Source organism: Carcharhinus amblyrhynchos, chromosome 6, assembly GCF_965287045.1.
Source record: "Carcharhinus amblyrhynchos chromosome 6, sCarAmb.v2.hapA, whole genome shotgun sequence".
Taxonomy (NCBI): Eukaryota; Metazoa; Chordata; class Chondrichthyes; order Carcharhiniformes; family Carcharhinidae; genus Carcharhinus; species Carcharhinus amblyrhynchos.
This window is the reverse complement of record NC_137329.1, coordinates 28,771,469-28,791,121: the sequence shown is the minus strand read 5'-3', so window position 1 is coordinate 28,791,121 and position 19,653 is coordinate 28,771,469. Positions and strand designations below refer to the sequence as shown.

Below are 19,653 nucleotides of genomic sequence, written 5' to 3'. Positions count from 1 at the left end.
TCCTCCTTCCTACGTCCCTCTCCCCTACGTTAATATTACCTCTGCCTGGGTCCCCTCCCCTTTCAAAATTCCCTCTATCCTTTCCGTTATGTCCTGTACCCCTGCTCCAGGGAGGCAGACCACCATCCTGGAGTCACGCCTCTGCCCACAGAACCTCCTGTCAATGCCTTGGATTCTCCCATCTCCTACCACCATCACATTGCCAGCCCCCTTCTGTCCCTCTAAGTCATTCTGGCCCTCCTGCCTATCCTTTTGTGCCCCTGTCGATGAATCTTGGGGGGCCCCCAGGGGGTTGGGCAGTGGGGGGGCTGTGATACCTCCTGGGCATGGACACCCTGGCACTGCCCAAGGGGCAGTGCCAAAGGGGTGGGGGCTGGGGCTGTGACCTAGAGGGCAAGTGGTGGCCCCAATGGGGTGGGGCTTAAGTGAAGGGGTGGGGCTTAAGGGAAGGGGTGGGGCCAAGAGGCAGAGCTTATATTGGGCAGGACCTAGTGTTGATCGGTGGGAGTGAGGGGTTCCTGCTGCCACTCTGCATTGGGATTGATCGGGACTGGAAGGAGGCCAGCGATTGGAGGGGGTCTGCCTCCTGGGGAGTGGCAGTGGGAATCACTACTGCTGGGGGGTGGTGCAGGAGATCAGAGCGTTCCAGGAAGGGGAGGGAGGACATCTTTTAGGGCAAACCAAATAAACTAACTCAAATTCACTGAGGGACAAAGTAAAAGGTGCAGCTCCCCAAAAGGAGGGGGAACAGCCCGAACAGAAGTACAAAGGAAACTTAAAACATCAAATCATAATGTGATTAGCGGGCAGCCCCCACGGTGCCCAATGGATGCAGAAAGTGTCAACTGCGCCCACTGACACCGCGTGCTCCCTCTCCAGGGACACCTGGCTACGACTGTAGCCATGGTAGAGGAGCAGACAGTCGGAATGGACAACCCCATCAATTGCCCACTGCCTGGACCTGATGGAGAGGGGGGGCAGAAGGGTGGGAGGAGGAGCCCAGAAGTAGTTGTGGGGGCTTCAGCACAGGGGTCCTGGGCTGGCCAGTGATTGAGCTGGCCAGCAAACGGGGGGACTGACAGATTGGGGCCACTGTGCACCTGCAGAGGCCCGAAACTGTCTGATTCTGATATGAATACGTCTTGTCCCACAAGCTTTTAATGAGATTCACGACTGTAATCATTGCTTTGCACAGAGCAAGGGAGATTTGAGTCTGAAGTTGAACTGAAAAACCAGTTTTCTCACCAATTCATCAACTCTTGGGAGAATTGCAACCACAATGTTTACTGATTAGACTCTGACCCATGCAAAGCTTTCCTGCACCTTTTGGTTCCTGTTGACTTCAGGGCCCGACCTGGGAGGATGAGGGTCCCACAACAGAGATATCCATTGACCTGTCTCAGATTTCCCAGAGCTCCTTGATGATGAACTTGGGCAAATGCTGTCTGGATGTCAAGGATAGTCACTTTCATTTTCCCTCAACTTCAGTTCTGCTATTCATACTTGGACCAAGGCTGTTGAAATATCTCCTCAGAGGCCAGTGTCTCTCCACCAGATTCCCCTTTATTTACAAACTCTAATTTATTCATTGTATGCCAGAGGCACTCTATCAGAATCCGGAGTGCTAGAACACCCAACACTCCCAGTTTTATATACATGAGACTCCTGAATGGGCACGTAATTCTGACCTCAGTCAGGGAGTTCCTATTCCAAGAGGCCAACCTCCTGTGCCTGGTTGAAATAATTACAGCTGTAATGCAGTTGGGAGCTGAGTATCCCCAGTGGAACCCAAACTGAGCATCAGTGAGCAAGTTTTTGCGGATGAAGTGGTGTTTTGTAGCACTGACCACAACAGTTTCCATTACCTTGCTGATTTTTGAGGATAGATTGGGGCAGTAATTGACTGGGTTGGATTTATCCTGTTTTGTGGACAGAACTTCACTGGGCAATTTATCACATTGACAATCCATGCCAGAATTGTTATTGTACTGGAGTAGCTTGGCTAGGGACATGGCAACTTGTGGAGCACCAATCTTCAGGGAGGTGGTGGCACAGTGGTATTGTCACTTGATTAGTAATCTGAAGACCCAGGTTCTGGGGACCTCAGTTCGAATCCCACTATGGCAGAGTGGAATTTAAAAATGAAATAAAGTAACTGGAATTAAAAGTCTAAAAAATGACCGTAAACCGGTTTAGTTCACTAATGTTGTTTAGGGAAGGAAACCTGCCATCCTCGCCTGGTCTGGCCTACATGTGACTTCAGATCAATGTGGTTGACTCTTAAATGCCCTCTGAAAAGGCCAAGCAAGCCACTCAGTTGTACTTAACTTCTGTAAGTGGAACAGAAGGAATAAAACCTGATGGACCACCCAGTATTGACCGAGGTACTGGAAATGACAATGGCAAAACCAGCCATGTTAACTCTGCAAAATCCTCCTTACTAACATCTGGGGGCTAGTGCCAAAATTGGGAAAGCTGTCTCACAGACTATTAGAGCAACAGCCTGACATAGTCATTCTCAAAGAATCACACCTTACAGCAATGTCTTAAACACACTATCACTAATTCTGGGCATGTCCCACCAGAGGTGACAACGCGTCTGTATAGAGTCGGGAAGGAATTGCCCTGCGAATCCTCAACACTGCCTCCTGACCTCATGGCATCAGGTCAAACATGGACAAGGAAACCTTCCAACATGACCACCCCCTCCCCATCTCCGTTGTTGAATCAGCGAGGCCCATTGTCTTCACCTTTACAATAACTGTGTGGTGGTCAATCCTACAAATAGTGTCTTTTTTAAAATTCATTTATTGGACATGGGCATTGCTGGCTGGCCAGCATTTATTGCCCATCCCTAGTAGCCCTTGAGAAGGTGGTGGTGAGCTGCCTCCTTGAATCGCTGCAGTTCATGTGCTGGACCTTGACCCACAATGCCATTAGGGAGGGAATGCCAGGATTTTGACTAGTGACTGTGAAGGAACAGCGATATATTTCCAAGTCAGGATGGTGAGTGGCTTGGAGTGGAACTTGCAGGTGGTGGTGTTCCCATCTATCTGCTGCTCTTATCCTACTAGATGGAAATAGTCATGGGTTTGGAAGATGCTGTCGAAGGATGTGCGATAAGTTGCTGCAGTGCATCTTATAGACAGTACACACTGCTGCTACTGAGCGTCAGTGGTGGAGAGATTCAATGTTTGTTGATGTGGTGCCAATCAAGAGGACTGCTTTGTCCTGGATGATGTTAAGCTCCTTCAGTGTTGTTGGAGTTGCAGCTATCCAAGCAAGTGGGGCGTATTTCTGACTTGTGCGTTGTAGATGGTGGATGGGCTTAGGGGAGTCAGGAGGTGAGTTACTCACCACAATATTCTTAGCCTCTGACCTGCTCTGGTAGCTACTGTGTTTGTGTGGTGAGTTCAGTTGAGTTGCTGGTCAATGGTAATCCCAAGAATGTTGACAGTGGGGAGTATCAGTGATGGTAACACCATTGAAGGTCAAAGGGCGGTGGTTAGAGTATCGCTTATTGGTGATGGTTATTGCTTGGCATTTGTGTGGCATGAATGTTACCTGCCACTTATCAGCCCAAACCTGGATATTGTCCAGAACTTGTTGCACTTAAACATGGACAGCTTCAATATCTGAGTTGTGAACGATGCTGGACACAATCATCGATGAACATCCCCACTTCTGACCTTATGATGGAAGGAAGGTCAGAGCAGCTGAAGATTGTTGGGCCTAGGACACCAGCCTAACAAACTCCTGCAGAGACATCCTGGAGCTGGGGTTACTGACTCTCCACAACCATCTTCTTATGTCCCAGGTATGACTCTAACCAGTGGAGTGTTTGCCCCCTGATACCCATTGACTCCAGTTTGGCTAGGCCTCCTTGATGCCACACTCGTGGACAGAGATATCTGTTATAGGTGGATTAGTGAGAGAAGTTGTTTTCCCTCTTGGTTCTCTCATCACCTGCTGCTGGCTCAGTCTAGCAGCTATGTCTTTCAGCACTTGGCTTGCTCAGTCAGTAGTGATGATAACGAACCACTTTTGATGATGGTCATTGAACTCCACCAGCCAGAGTATCATGTGTGCTTCTAGCCTTCAGTGCATCTTCCAGTTGATTTCTTATCAATTCAACAACTTAGGTGAGGATGGGGTGTCATGGCGGAAGGTTTGCTCAATCCATTGCCCAGGGCTTTGCCTATATAGGCAGTCAGTCAGGAAGATGTTCAGGCAGTGGGCACAGCTTCAGCCTTGGACTGGCAATTAGTCAGAGCACTGCTCTGGGTTGTGGGCGAGATGGAATTGAGACAGGGATTAAGAAAGGAGAGAGAGAGAGAGAGAGAGAGACAAACAGAATGGGAAAGGAGACAGAGGCAATGTGCAAAAGGTAAGCAAGCAAAAAGTTGATCTGAGTTTCAGTGGATGAGACATGCAAGCTGTGTTACCCAGGGTTTGTTTGGTTGATTTAGTGTTATTCCTGGTTTTCTCCCACACTCCAAAGATGTGTTAGCTTGATTGGCCATGCTAAATTGCCCTTTAGTGTCAGGGGCAGTAGCAGAGTAAATACATGGAGTTAAGGGGATAAGACCTGGGTGAGATTGTTGTCAGTACAGGCTTAATAGGCCAAATGGCCTCCTTTTGCACTGTAGTGATTCCAATTTGAAGGTGTACAATATTTCTGTTTATATTCAGTGATTTATGTTATGTTTCCAATAACTCTAGCTAGGAATGCACAGCACTGCACGTGTATGGTAATGCTGTTACATAAGTTCATTCGGACACTTCTCACCCAGAAAAACCAAACTCCAGCCTGAACGTTGTATCATGGGTTCTCATAGGAATGAAGGTTGTTTCACAGTCGGAATTTTCAGGAATGCAACCACTAAGTGGGATCTCACAGTATTCATTGCTCTCTGAATTAATTTGAGAATATTGGAAATTAAGTCACCATACCTGGGCCCAGATAAATTTCACTGTACAGATTATTTGAAGGTAACACTGTTCAACTAGTGTTGACAGCAGTTTAATAAAATTCCAACATGTGGTACTATTAAAGGCAGATAAATTTTGTCTGGTTAATTTGAATAATTATTGCATACAATAGTCATTTAATTGTGGAATAATAAAGGGTGAATTCCTGACTTAGATGCAAATCCAAGTAGAAATCCAATAGTAATAAATAGGCATCACGCTTAAATGTTTGTAAGCTACAATAAAAACACACTGAAAAATCTTTAGCAAAGAAAGGAACGTACCTATCATTCGGAGTGTACTTTCTTGTGAAATGCCATCAGGATGAACTGATCGGTGAGTCACAAAACATCTGTACACATCTCCATCATCATCCAATGTTGGTACAATTATTATTCTGCTGGAAACACTGAAGGTTCCATTATTACTGGGAGTGGTGGCTCTGGCAGTGATACCTGTTAGGTTTTTTGGTTCCTTAGATCCTTTGTTTGAGATCTTTTGCCAGATGAGTCCATGCTGCTTAGGGTAAAATCCTGTAACATCACAACCCAAGGTTCCCTCAGATCCAATCAAAATCTTGATGTGTTCTCTGGATAAACTAACCACTGGCCGAGCTGCATTAAAGGTAAATGTGAGAATAGGTCAGATAGGCTAAAGGCATTCCCAGAAAGATCTAAACCCAGATCTAAGTTATTCCATACAACCATGTTCCAAAAACAACTTCTGTCTTTCTTCAGCTGTTCCATTCATACAGGTTTCTACAAGAGGGTGCACCATTATACCCAGAGTAAATTAATCTCAAATTTGGATGGAAACATTCCAGATTCATCCATCACCAATAAGGATGGGGAGAAATTGGAGAAGAAGACTATTCTGTTGAACTAATCTCTAAAAGGAGGAAAAGAAAGTGGAAGAAAAAAATACATGCAGTCTATAAATCATCTTTTAAAATCAAAGACCATCCCAAGATTTTAACAATCAATTAAGTACTTTTGAAGTGTAACTGTTGTCATATAGGAATCATGTCTGTCAATTTTCACACAGCAGCAAACAATTTGATTAACAAAGACCAGAAGATCAGTTTTCTTAAAGGTAAATCTCCCACTCTTAGGTGGATTTAAAGGATGGGACAGCACTATCTGAGAGATTGACAGGGCTTTAGTTTAGTATCTCATTGAGACACCACACCTCAAAGTATGGAACACCCTCAGTGATGCCCAATGCAGTATCAGCTTTTAATTATTTGATTCAAGCTCTGGAGTCGGGTGCGAAACCACAAGCTTCTGACAAAGATAAAAGTGCTCCAAAAGAGACTGAATTAATACATAAGATGCTTTGGTAGGAAATACCAAAAGAAAAGGATTTAGATTACTGAAGGAATGCTGGAATTGGGGAGGCCACAGCCAAAGGAATGGTGTATTCTGGATAGGGTTCGTAAAGCCTGCAGGAGGTTACAGGGATATGGAAGGCCAAGATCACAAAGGGTTAATTAAAGAATTTAAAACTTAGGAACCATAATTTATAATTATTTGTCACACAATGCATTTTTTTGAAATGTAAGAGAAGCAGGAGGAGACTATACGGTCTGTCGAGCACCCTCTGCCATTTAAATGATCATAGCTGAACCTCTACTTTAACTTAACTGTCTTACCTACTTCTCATATCTTTTAGTTCCCTGAGACACCAAAACTCTGTGTACCTCAATGTATTCAGTGATGGAGCATCACAACTCTCTGGGATAAGAGAGTTCCAAAGATCCACAACCCCTTTGAATGAAGAAATCTCTGTTCTAAATAATCGTCCTCTTACCCCAAGACTGTACCCCATGTTCCAAAATCCCCAAACAGAGGAAAGAAAACTCTGTCAATTCTGCCAAGCTTAAACAAAGGAGACTACAAAGGGATAAGGGAGACATTGGCTAAGGTAGACTGGGAGCAAAAACTTTATGATGGGACAACTGAGGAACAGTGGAAGACTTTCAAAGTGATCTTTCACAGTGCTCAGCAAACTTATATACCAGTGATAAGAAAGGACTATAGAAAAAGAGATGATTAGCCATGGATATTTAAGGAAGTAAAGAAGGGTATCAAATTGAAAGAAAATGCATACAAAGTGGCAAAGATTAGCAGGAACTAGAGGATTGGGAAATCTTTAAAGGTCAACAAAAAGTCATGAAAAAAGCTATAAAGAAAAGTAAGATGGATTCTGAGTGTAAACTAGCTCAGAATTTAAAAACAGTTCATAAATGTTTCTATAAATACATAAAACAAAAGAGTGGTGAAAGTAAACATTAGTCCTTTAGCGGATGAGAAGGGAATGTAATAACTGTAAATGAGAAAATGGCAGAGGTATTGAACAGTATTTTAGTTGGTCTTCACAGTGGAAGACACAAATAACATGCCAAAAATTGATGACATGAAGGCTATGGCAGGTGAGGACCTAGAAATATCATTATCACGAAAGAGGTCGTGTTGGGCAAATTAATGGGGCTAAAGGTAGACAAGTGTCCTGGTCCTGATGGAATGCATCACAGGGTACTAAAAGAGATGGTGGGAGAAATAACAAATGCACTAGTGGTAATTTACCGAAATTTGCTGGACTCTGGGGTGGTTCCCGCAGATTAGAAAACAGTAGATGTGACGCCACTATTTAAAAAAAGGAGGTAGACAAAAGGCAGGTAATTATAGGCCAGTTAGATTAACTTCTGTAGTAGGAAAAATGCTTGAATCTATCATCAAGGAAGAAATAGTGAGACATCTGGGTAGAAATTGTCCCATTGCTAAGATGCAGCATGGGTTCATGAAAGGAAGATCATGTTTGACTAATTTGGTGGAATTCTTTAAGAACGTTACGTATGCAGTGGACAATGGAGAACCTTTGGATGTGGTGTATCTAGACTTCCAGAAGGCATTTGACAAGGTGCCAGACCAAGGACTGCTACATAAGATAAAGGTGCAGTGTTACGGGTAATATATTAGCATGGATAGGGGATTGGTTAACTAACAAAAAGCAAAGAGTGGGAGTAAATGGGTGTTTTTCTGGTTGGCGATCAGTGACTAGTGGTGTGCCTCAGGGCTCAGTGTTGAAACCACAATTGTTTACGAATTACATAGATGATTTGGAGTTGGGGACCAAGTATAGTGTGTCAAAATTCACAGATGATGCTAAGATGGGTGGCAGAGCAGTGTCCAGAGGACGCTGAAAGTCTGCAAAGGGATACAGATAGTATAAGTGAGTGGGGGAGGATCTGGAAGATGGAGTACAATGTTGGTAAATGTGAGGTCATTCATTTTGGTAGGAATAACAGCAAAATGGATTATTATTTAAATGGTAAAAAATTACAGCATGTTGCTGTGCAGAGGGACCTGGGTGTCCTTGTGCAAGACTCATGAGGAGTTGATTTGCAGGTGCAGCAGGTAATTAAGAAGGCAAATGGAATTTTGTCCTTCATTGCTAGAGGGATGGAGTTTGAAAACAGCGAGGTTATGTTGCTGCTGTACAAGGTGCTGGTGAGGGCAACACCTGGAATACTGTGTACAGTTTTGGTCTCCTTACTTGAGAAAGAATAAACTGGCACTGGAGGAGGCGCAAAGGAGATTCACTAGGTTGATTCTGGAGTTGAGAGAGTTGGCTTATGAGGAGAGACTGAGTAGACTGGGGCTATACTCATTGGAATTCAGAAGAATGAGGGGAGATCTTATAGAAACATAAAAGATTATGAAGGGAATAGATAAGATAGAGGCAGGGAAGTTGTTTCCATTGGCAGGTGAAACTAGAACTAGGGGGCATGGCCTCAAAATAAGAGGAGGCAGATTTATGACTGAGCTGAGAAGGAATCTCTTCACACAAAGGGTTGTGAATCTATGGAATTCCCCGCCCAGTGAAGCAGTTGAGGCTACCTCATTGAATGTTTTTAAGGCAAGGATAGATAAATTTTTGAACAGTAAAGGAATTAAGAGTTATGGTGAGCGGGTGGGTAAGTGGAGCTGAGGCCATGGAAAGATCAGCCATGATCTTATTGAATGGCGGAGCAGGCTCAATGGGCTAGAACGCCTATTCCTGTTCCTAGTTATTATGTTCTTATTAAGCCCTTTCATAATCTTTAATGTTTCAATAACATCACCTCTTGAGTTCTTGTATTTCCAGAGAATACGGACTTAAAGTATTCAACCGCACATCATAGGCAACCTCTCATCAAAGGGAACGATCAAGTGAACGCTTTTCGTTGCGGGCTTTGATGTTCAGCCTTTAAATTAAGCACTATTTTGATCCCTTCAAGTAACCAGATCAAGTCACAAAATTCCCTGAAAAAGCTGTTTTCATTTCAAGCTATAGCAAGGACCCTGTAAAGTCATAGGTCACAGACTGTATGTAGCCAGAATTCAGGAATACACAAGCAATTATAGTTTCAAATTCAATTACATGTAATTGACATATTCCAATCAAGGTATAGGGGTTCTCTCTATCCATTCACAGCTTCTGATTAAGGTTTTGTCACACAAGATACAGATATTAAAACCAATCACAATCATTTATGCCTACTTAATTACATCCAATCAGTGTGAAGACTTGATCAATGTTAGCTGATATCATTGTTACAAGTTATCATTGATGTTCCAGTGTGTGTCTGTGGATATCATTCCCTCTTCCCATGTCCAGATATCTGATTTAATGAATTATCTCAGACTAAAGGCCTTGATGCTTATCTGTGTTGGCTTTTATAAAGGCTTCTGTTTTTTCTCATAGCAGCTTATGTGATTTTTAATCTCATGTGATTATTAACCCTTTCACATGCTGTCCCACCTCCAATGAAAGAAAATCATTTCTTAAGTACGGAGACCAAAACTGCTCAAAGTATTCCACAGTATGATTGTGACACAGTATGATTCTTGTACTGCAATCTCCATGAAATAAAGGGCAATATGCTGTTTGCTTTCCTAACTGTTTTACTGTATCTGCGTGCTAACTTTGTGACACCTGTACGAGTAAGCTCAAGTCAAGTTTCATGCCTTTTAAAAAGCATGCATTCCAACCTCGCTCTATAAAATCAGCAAACCTATATACATTATTCACCACCTCTTTATCTAAGACAGCAACATAGATTGTAAATAGCTAAGGCCCCAACACTGATCCTTGCAATTTTCCATAGCGAAATTTTCTAAATCCAGGACAAGCAGGAAGTAGACAATATGAATTTGAAAAGAATTGCTGCGGTAATTTGCCTTCAGTGAACACAGATTCTTCAGGGTTATGGAAAGAATGCACACAGAGTGAGTGAGAGTAGTGGTTAAAAACCCCTCAGATATCCAATAGTATATCTGTCATAATATCAATTTCTTGAGTAACTTTTAAAAATTATATTTCATAGTGATGCTCTCGGAATTGTGTTCATAACTTTCCCCATTTGATTTATTCAATATTAGCAGCATTCTCATTGTTTGCCTTGGCTGCAGTTCCAATGTAGCTGTGTGGGTACATTTCTTGTGCTGCATATTACTTTTCTCCCCTTAGGTCGCCTGATGGCTCTAGAGCTGTGGATGGATTCACTTTGGAGCATCTGCAATGCTGAGAAAGTTGTGGACAGCACATTCAGTGAGCTGGTCACACCACAGATAAAATTTACTGAGGGAGATAGGGAAAGGGTGACCGCCAGACAGGAAGAATAGGAAGAGAGTGCAGGGGTCCCTTGCAGTTGTCTCCTTTCAAAAAGATATACCGTTTTCGGTACTGAAGGGGGAGATAGCTCACAAGGTGGCAGCAGCCAGGTTCATGGCACCATGGCTGGCTCTACTACACAGGAGGGCAGAAAAACACAGTGGCAGAGCTATAGTGATAGGGGATTCAATTGTAAGGGGAATAGACAGGTGTTTCTGTGGATGCAAATGAGATTTCAGGATGGTGTGTTGCCTCTCTGGTGCAAGGGTCAAAGATGTCTCGGAGCAGCTGCAGGGCATCCTGGAGGGGGAGGATGAACAGCCAGCTATCATAGTGCATATAGGCACCCACAATACAGGTGAAAAAAAAACATGATGAGATCCTAGAAGCTGAATTTAGGAAATTAGGAGCTAAACTAAAAAGTAGAATCTCAAAGGTAGTCTTCTCAAAATTGCCGAGTGCCACGTGCTAGTCAGAGTCGGAATGTCAGGCGAGCCAAGATGAATACATGGCATGAGGGATGGTTCAAGATGCAGGGATTCAAATTCCTGGGACACTGGAATTGGTTCTGGGCGAGGTGGGGCCAGTACAAATTGATTCCAGTCCTGCCAGGTGCAGACCATCCAATGTCCTGGGGGGGTGCTTGCCAGTGCTGTTGGGAAGGTTGTAGTCTGATGTGGTGGGGGATGGGAACCAATTCAGGAAACCAGAGGGAAGTAAAGTGGGGACAGAAACAAAAGGCAGTAAGGGGACAGGTGGAAGGCAGAAAAACCAAAGACAAAAATCTAAAAGGTCCACATTACATTTTAATTCTAAGAGGGCAATAAATGCCAAAAAAACCTTAAATTCTGTCTCAATGAAAGGAGTATTTGGAATAAAATGGATGAACTAACTGCGCAGAAAGTTCATAATGGATATGATGTAATTGAGATCACGGAGACGTGGCTCCAGGATGACCAAGGATGGGAACTCACCATCCAGGGGTATTCAATATTCAGGAAAAATAGACAGAGGAAAGAGGGTGGGGTGGTGTTGCTGGTTAAAGAGGAGATTAACACAATAGTAAGGAAGAGCATTAGCCTGGACGATGTAAGATCTATATGGATGGCGCTGCCAAACAACAAGGGACAAAAAACACCAGTGGGAGTTGTGTACAGACCACCAAAGTAGTAGAGGTCAGGGATGGCATCAGGCAGGAAATTAGAGATGCGTGCAGTAAGGGTACAGCAGTTATCATGGGTGACTTCAATCTGCATATTAACTGGGCTCACCACAGTGCAATGGAGGAGCATTTCTTGTAGTGTATAAGGAGTGGTTTTCTCAACAAACATGTTGAGCAACCAACTATAGAGTAGGCCATTCTAGACTGAATATTGTGTAATGAGAGAGGATTAATTAGCAATCTTGTGGTGTGAGGTCCTTTGGAGGAGAGTGACCACTATATGGTAGAATTCTTCATTCAGATGGCAAGTGACACAGTTAAGCTTGAAACTAGGTCCTGAACTTGAGGAAAGCTAACTTTGGTTTGAGATGGGTATTGGCTAGGATAAGCTGGCAAAGGATACTTAAGGGATTGACAGTGGATAGGCTATGACAGACATTTAAAGAACACCATGAGAACTTCAACACTGTGCATCCCTGTCTGGTGTAAGAATAAAACAGGGAAGGTGGTTCATCCATAGCTAACAAGGGAAAGCAGGGATAGTCTGAAAACCAAGGAGGAGGTATATAAACTGGCCTGAAAAAGCAGAGTACTGTGAGAAATTTAAAATCCAGCAGAGGAAATCAAAAGGTCTAATTTGAAAGGAGAAAATGAGAGTGGCTTGCAGAAAACATAAAAACTGACTGTAAAAGCTTCTATAGACATGTGAAGAGAAAAACACTGGTGAAGACAAATGTAGGTCCCTTACAGTTAGAATCACATAAATTCGTCAGGGCCAACAAAGAGATGGCAGACCAGCTGAACAAATACTTCAGATCTGTCTTCACTAAGGAAGACACAAATAACCATCCAGAAATCCTAGGGGACAGAAGGTTTAGCATGAAGGAGGAACTGAAGAACACTGTTATTAGTCAGGAAATTGTATTGGGAAAATTGCTGGGATTAAAACCTGATAAGTCCTCAAAGCCGCCTGCTCTGCATCCCAGAGTACTCAAGGAAGTGGTTCTAGGAATAGTGGACGCATTTTTGATCATTTTCCACTATTCATTTCCAGTGAATTGGAGGGTGGCTAACATTATCCCACTTTTTAAAAAAGGAGGGAGAGAGAAAATAGGGAAATATTGGCTGGTTAGCCTGACATCGGTGGTGGGGAAAATGCCGGAGTCAGTTATTAAGGATGTAATGATTGAGCAGGATTGGCCCAAGTCAGCATGGATTCACTAAAGGGGAATTGTGCTTGACAAATTTTCTGGAATTTTTTGAGGATGTGATCAGTACAGTGGACAAGGGTGAACCAGAGGATGTTTGAATCTTGTACTTTCAGAACACTTTTGAGAAAGTCCCACACCAACGATTAGTGAGCAAAATTAAAGCTCATGGAATTGGGGGTAATGTATTGACGTGGATCGAGAACTGGTTGGCAGACGGGAAGCAGAGAGTGGGAATAAATGTGTCCTTTTCAGAGTGACAGGCAGTGGCTAGTAGGATACTGCAGGGTTCGATGCTGGGGATCCCAGCTATTCACAATATACATTAATGATTTGGATGAAGGAATTGAACGCAATGTCTTCAAATTTGCAGACGACACTAAGCTCGGTGGCAGTTTGTGCTGTGAGGAGGATGCTCAGAGGCTGCAGGGTGATTTGTACAGGCTGGCTGAGTGGCAAATGCAATATCATGTGGATAAGTGCGAGGTTATCCACTTTGGTGGCAAAAACAGGAAAAAAGATTATGATCTGAATGGTGACAGTTTAGGGAAAAGGGAAGTGCAACATGACCTAGGTGTTATGATGGAACAGTCACTGAAGGTTAGTATTCAGGTACAGCAGGTGGTGAGGAAAACCTTCATAGCAAGAGGATCTGAATATAGGAATAAGGATGTTTTGCTGCAATTGTACAAGGCCTTGGTGAGGCCACACCTTGAATTTTATGTGCAGTTTTGGCCTCCTACCTGAGGTAGGACATTCTTGCCTTTGAAGGAGTCCAGTGGAGGTTCACCAGATTGATTCCTGGAATGGCAAGGCTGAAATAGGAAGAGACACTGGCTTGCAGTATTGGAATTCCGAAGAGTGAGAGGGAATCTCATTGAAACATATAAAATCCTGATGGGACTGGACAGGCTAGATGTGGGAAGGATGCTCCCGATGTTGGTGAAGTGCAGAACCAGGGGTCAGAGTCTAAGAATAAGGGGTTAGGTGTTCAGGATTGAGATGAGAAAGATCGTCTCCACTCATAATTGTGAACCTGTGGGATTCTCTACCACAAAGCTTTTGGGGCCAATTAGTTAGGTATGTTCACAAGGGAACTGGACATGGCCCTTGCAGCTAAAGAGTTCAAAGAAGAGAAAGTGGGAGTGGGATACTGGAAGTGCGTGTCAGCCATGATCATATTGAATGGTGGTGCAGGTTCAAAGGGCTGAATGGCCTACTCCTGCACCTATTTTCTATGTTTTTTGTTCTGAGCAGTTAAATTTGTCAGAGTACTCCGCTTGATGAAACTTTTGGACATTTTATTGCTCATCACAGTCAGGCATCAGATGATTTTCTAATTGCTTTAATCCAGTGTTATCAAGCAGATACTGTAGCTTGCATTGGTGTCACATAAAACTCATCTGCTCCACCAACATTCACCCTCTCTTTTAACCTTAAGAGAAATATCACGGCTGCACTATTGAGTTTCCAGTTTCCCACACTACCTGCTTTGCTGATCTAAGAAGTGAAATTGTCAATTCCACACCAAAAATAAGATTCTTCAAATTAATTCCACACACTGCTAGGTGATAGAGCAGAACATCATTCCATGGGCGCCATATTACAAAAGAAACCCGAGGTACAGAACCAGCTACACCACCCTCCCCTCACCCCCCACCATCATAGCCCCATCCCTTTGGCTCTGCTCCTGTTGGGCAATGCCAAGGTGCCCAATAGGCTGAGCCCAGTCATGCCCCCAACTATGTGGGGGTTCAGATGGCCTCATGAGCCTCCCCAGTGAGGCCATGGCACCTGGTCTCTGCTGGTGGAGACCAGCTGTGTTTGTTGCCAGTGTGTGGACCAAACTGGATTTTTCATCCCGCACACAACCTTACTGGCTCGCTGCGGCAGTTGATTGTTGTGGCGAGGCAATAAGATCATGTCCTCAGGCTTCACAGATGGAAAATTAATGTATCAACCCAAGGAGACACTGAATCCAATTGCAGCCTGCTTATTTTACAGCTCTAGCTTAGCATTTCCCTAACACCAGAGATAGCATTACTGAGGGTCTTACCTGAGACTTCCAATCTTGATTTCTTTTCTACCTGATCAGGTGTGACAAACACAATACAAGTGTACTCCCCTTCTTCAGTAAGCTGTATCTTCGGAAGATGAAGTGAAGCATCTCCTTTTTCTAATGCATCTGTTGACATGTTCGCTCCAGTTCTTTTTGGAATAGTGGTTCCTCCATGAAAGACATAGATATCCTGACTGTTGGGCCCAACCCATTGGACACCTACGTTTTTTAGGTTGAAGCCTGCTGCATCATAGCCAGAAAAATTACATTCCAGGGAAATATCTTCATTCACTAAGACACTCTTTGGGTTTGCAAATATTGTCACTTCCAAAGTTTCTAAATAAACAGAGCATTAAATATTAGTGCAATTGTTCAATTGTCAAAGCTAGAAATAAGAGATTCAAAATGTACTATTGAAAGCGGAACAGTAGCACTTCAGATACGCATCTTCAAAACACTGCAATGAAGTAATTATACCCAAATCATATCTACGATTCCCTAATGTGATTTTTAAAAAATATGTTAATGGGATGTGGAAACCCCCAGCAAAGACAACATTAGCTGCCAATACCTAATTTCCCTCAAGAAAGTGGTGGTGAGTTACCTTCTTGAACTGTTGCAGTCTGTCTAGTGTGGATACACCCATAATGTGAGAGAAGGATTTCTGGATTTTGATCTGGTATAGTTTCAAATAGCACACATTGCTGCTGAAGAGCTTGCACCCCAGGATCACAACTTGTAACCCCTCCAGTTTGGAAAGCCATGCCTTTAACTCCACTTGCCTGTCTGGACCTCAAAACTTTGATTCCCTTGTCAGTCAAAACCATGTATAACTCAGCCTCAAACATATGGCACAGCTCTCTGGGCAAGGAATTCCTGGAATCCTGGAAACAGTTTTGGTCCTTTTATCTGAGGAACGATATGCTGGCATTGGAGGTAGTCCAAAGAAGGTTCACTAGGTTGGTCTCAGGCATGTAGAGATTTTCTTGTGAGGAGAGGTTGAGTAATTTGGGATTGTACTCATTGGAATTTAGAAGAAGGAGGCGATCTTATTGAGACATATTGGATTCTCAAGGGGCTTGAGCGGGTAGAGGAGGAGAGATTGTTTCCCCCTGTGGGAGAGTCTAGGGCCACAGGGCACAATCACAGAAAGAGGTCACCCTTTTAAGGCAGATGAGGAGGAATTTTTGTTTCTCAAGAGGGTAGTGAATCTGTAGACTTACTTACTGCAAAGAGTTGTAAGGTTGGAAAGTGGGGTTGAGGATTGTCATATTAGGTCAGTCTGAGAATATAAAAGCCATAAGGTTTATGTATAGTTTGTAATCTCATGCTGTGAACATGCTGTCCTGCACGTATGCAGAAGTGCCATTAATCACACTCTGTAGTCTAGCTGTACTTAGTACCAAGTGTTTTAACTGTCATGTAAGGATTTATTGTGATGAGAGTGTGTACAGATTTGATTGGTTTTCAGAACATTATGAACTGTGCACGCAGCTATACCACCGCTCTATTGGTGTAAAAGAGTCGGGGATAAGTTGTAATAGGCTAATGCTCTGGAAGCCCGCCTACAGACTGGGATAAGTGTTTGGAAAAAGTAGAACAAAGAAGTTAGTTTTGCCTGGGTGTGCGGGACCACTGATGCCTGCCCACCCTAAGGAAAACGAGCTCCAACGTCGTAAAAGAATAAAGGTATAAATCTTCTATCCGGAGTTGACTTGATTATTATCAAACCAAGCCGAACGCAGAGCGCTGAACCTTAGAAATTGTCAAGTCAATCAATGCCGGAGCAGACTCAATGGGCCAAATGGTCTACATCTGCTCCTACGTCATATGATCTGATGCAAAAGGGGAACTAGGAGAGGAGTTACCCACTATGGAATTCCCAGCTTCTGATTTCCTGTTTATGTTACAATACTTACATGACTAGTTCAGTTTCTGGTCAATGGCAATCCCAGCATGTTGATAGTGGGGGGATTCCGAGATGGTAATACTGTTTAATGTTAGGGGGACATAATTAGACTCTATCTGGTTGGAGATGGCCATTGCGTTGCACACATGACATGAACATTACTTGCCAAATATCGTCCCAAACCACATCCAGGTCTTGCTGCACGTGGATACGGACGTGTTGCAAATGGTGCTGAATACGGCACAATCATTAGCGAGCACCACCAATTCTAACCACATGGTGGTGGAAAGTCATTGATGTGGAAACTGAAGATGATACAGCCTGAGACATTATCCTGAGGAATTCCTGTTGCAATGTCCTGAAACTCCAACTACAAAAACAGGATCTTGGTGTTACTCCAACCAGTAGAATGTTTTTCTCTGATTTCCATTTATTTCAATTTTACCACAGTTAGTTGAATGTTGATTTGATGTCAGTGACATTCACTCTCAAGTTTAGATGGGGGGAGGAGTGTTTATTTATCTGGAAACCAAATGGTGAAACAGGAAACTGGATGCCAATCTTTCACTTAATATTGAATTATGTAATTGTATTCTGGAAATAATTCTATGTAATAAGTTCCTGCCTGTATTCCAGAGATCTCTGTGTACTCTTTAAAAATAAGTTAGAGAATAAAACAAATACACTTCTGATCCACCCTTATGGGGTAATCTTCATTATTTCAACACAACCAATTAAACTTTAACAGAAACTTAGCAGATTAAAATAGCACTTTGGGAGTGATGGTGCTCTTTAGCCCCTCCAGCACCAACAGTCAGGCAAGGCCTCCAGTTTTTTAAGTTTAAAGTTTATTTATTATTGTCACAAGTAGACTTACATTAACACTGCAATGAAGTTACTATGAAAATCCCCCAGATGCCACACTCCTGTCGGGAGATGTTAACATGGCCAATGCACTTAACTCGAATGTCTTTCGGACTGTAGAAGGAAACCAGAACACCTGAAGGAAACTCGGGCAGACACGGAGAGACCATGCGACTCCGCACAGATGGTGGCCCAAGCCAGGAACCGAACTCAGGTGTTTGGCATTGTGAGGCAGCAGTGCAAACCACTGTGCCGCCAGCTTACTGGTGGACAACCTGTGCACCATCTCCAGCGACTACTGGGCAAAAATGCAATCACAGAAGACAGGACATTCAAACAAAGAGCAGGAGTAGGCCTTTTGGTTCCTCGAGCCTGCTCTGTCTTTTAATAAGATCATAGCATTTTTTTGTTCATTTGTGGGATGTGGGCACCACTGCTGGCCAGCATTTATTATCCATCCCTAGTTGCCCTTGAGAAGGTGGTGGTGGTGAGCTGCCTTCTCAAATTGCTGCAGTCCACATGCTGTGGGTTGACCCACAATGCTGTTAGGGAGGGAATTCCAGGATTTTGAACCAGTGACTGGGAAGGAATGGTGATATATTTCCAAGTCAGGATGGTAAGTGGCTTGGAGGGGAACATGCAGATGGGTGATGTTCCCATGTATCTACTGCCCTTGCCCTTCCAAATGGAAGTGGTCATGGGTTTGGAAGGTACTATTTAAGAATTTTTGGTGAATTGCTGCAGGGCATTTTGTGGATAGTACACACTGCTGCTACTGAGCATTGGTGGTAATGAGATTGAACGTTGTAGAGGTGATGCCAATTAAGTGGCCTGCTTTGTCTGGGATGGTGTCAAACTTCTTGAGTGTTGTTGGAGTTACACCCATCCTGACAAGTGGGGAGTGCTGACAAAGGCCCATCTTCTCAACGTCAGCGCTTTCTCTCCTTACAGATGCTGTCAAACCTGCTGAGATTTTCCAGCATTTGTCTTTTGATTCCATCACACTCCTGACTTGTGCCTTGTAGATGGTGGCTGATCTGATAGTAACCTCAAATCTATATTCTGCCTCCCCCGGTAACCTATCATCCCTTGTTTACCAAGAATCTGTCCACTTCTGTAATAAAAATATACAGACTCTGCTTCTACCACCTTTTCAGAAGAGATTTCAAAGACCTACAATCCTCAGAATAAATTTCACCTCATCTCTTCCATTTTAAATGGACAACCCCTTATTTTTAAAGCAATGACTCCGATTTCTGGATTCTCCCACAAGAGGAAACATCAAGTGGAATATTCCCATTCCACCCTCCACATGAATCGTAGTGGTTGGATCACCAATTTCCTGTCCTGGTCTCCCCATGCCAACACTATAGTTAAGAAAGCCCACCAACATCTCTACTTTCTCAGAAGACTAAGGAAATTTGGCACGTCAGTTATGACTCTCTCCCACTTTTACAGATGCACTATAGAAAGCATTCTTTCTGGTTGTATCACAGTTTGGTATATCTCCTGCTCTGACCAATACCACAAAAGGTCGTGAATGTAGACCAATCCGTTACACAAACCAGCCTCCAATTCATTGACTGTCTGCACTTTCCGCTGCCTCAGCAAAGCAGCCAGCATAATTAAGGATCCCACGCACACCAGACATTCTTTCTTCCACCTTCTCCCGTCAGAAAAAAGATGCAAATGATCACATATCAACCAACTCCAGAACAGCTTTTTCCCTGCTGCCATCAGACTTTTGAATGGAGCTACCTTGCATTAAGTTGATCTTTCCCTACACCCTAACTATGACTGTAGCACTACACTCTGCACTCTCTCG

The 19,653-nt window shown here is 43.4% G+C and overlaps 1 protein-coding gene across 1 annotated transcript in view; it reads right to left on the bottom strand.

The window, feature by feature from the left end:
• LOC145343664 (natural cytotoxicity triggering receptor 3 ligand 1-like) overlaps positions 1–19,653 on the bottom strand; it is a 47,039-nt gene that overhangs the window by 10,383 nt on the left and 17,003 nt on the right. The window contains exons 2-3 of the mRNA XM_080189830.1: positions 15,053–15,391; positions 5,256–5,585 (exon numbers count right to left, since the gene is read on the bottom strand). Coding sequence (XP_080045956.1) covers positions 5,256–5,585; positions 15,053–15,391 — 669 coding nt within the window. The remainder of the gene's footprint in view (positions 1–5,255; positions 5,586–15,052; positions 15,392–19,653) is intronic.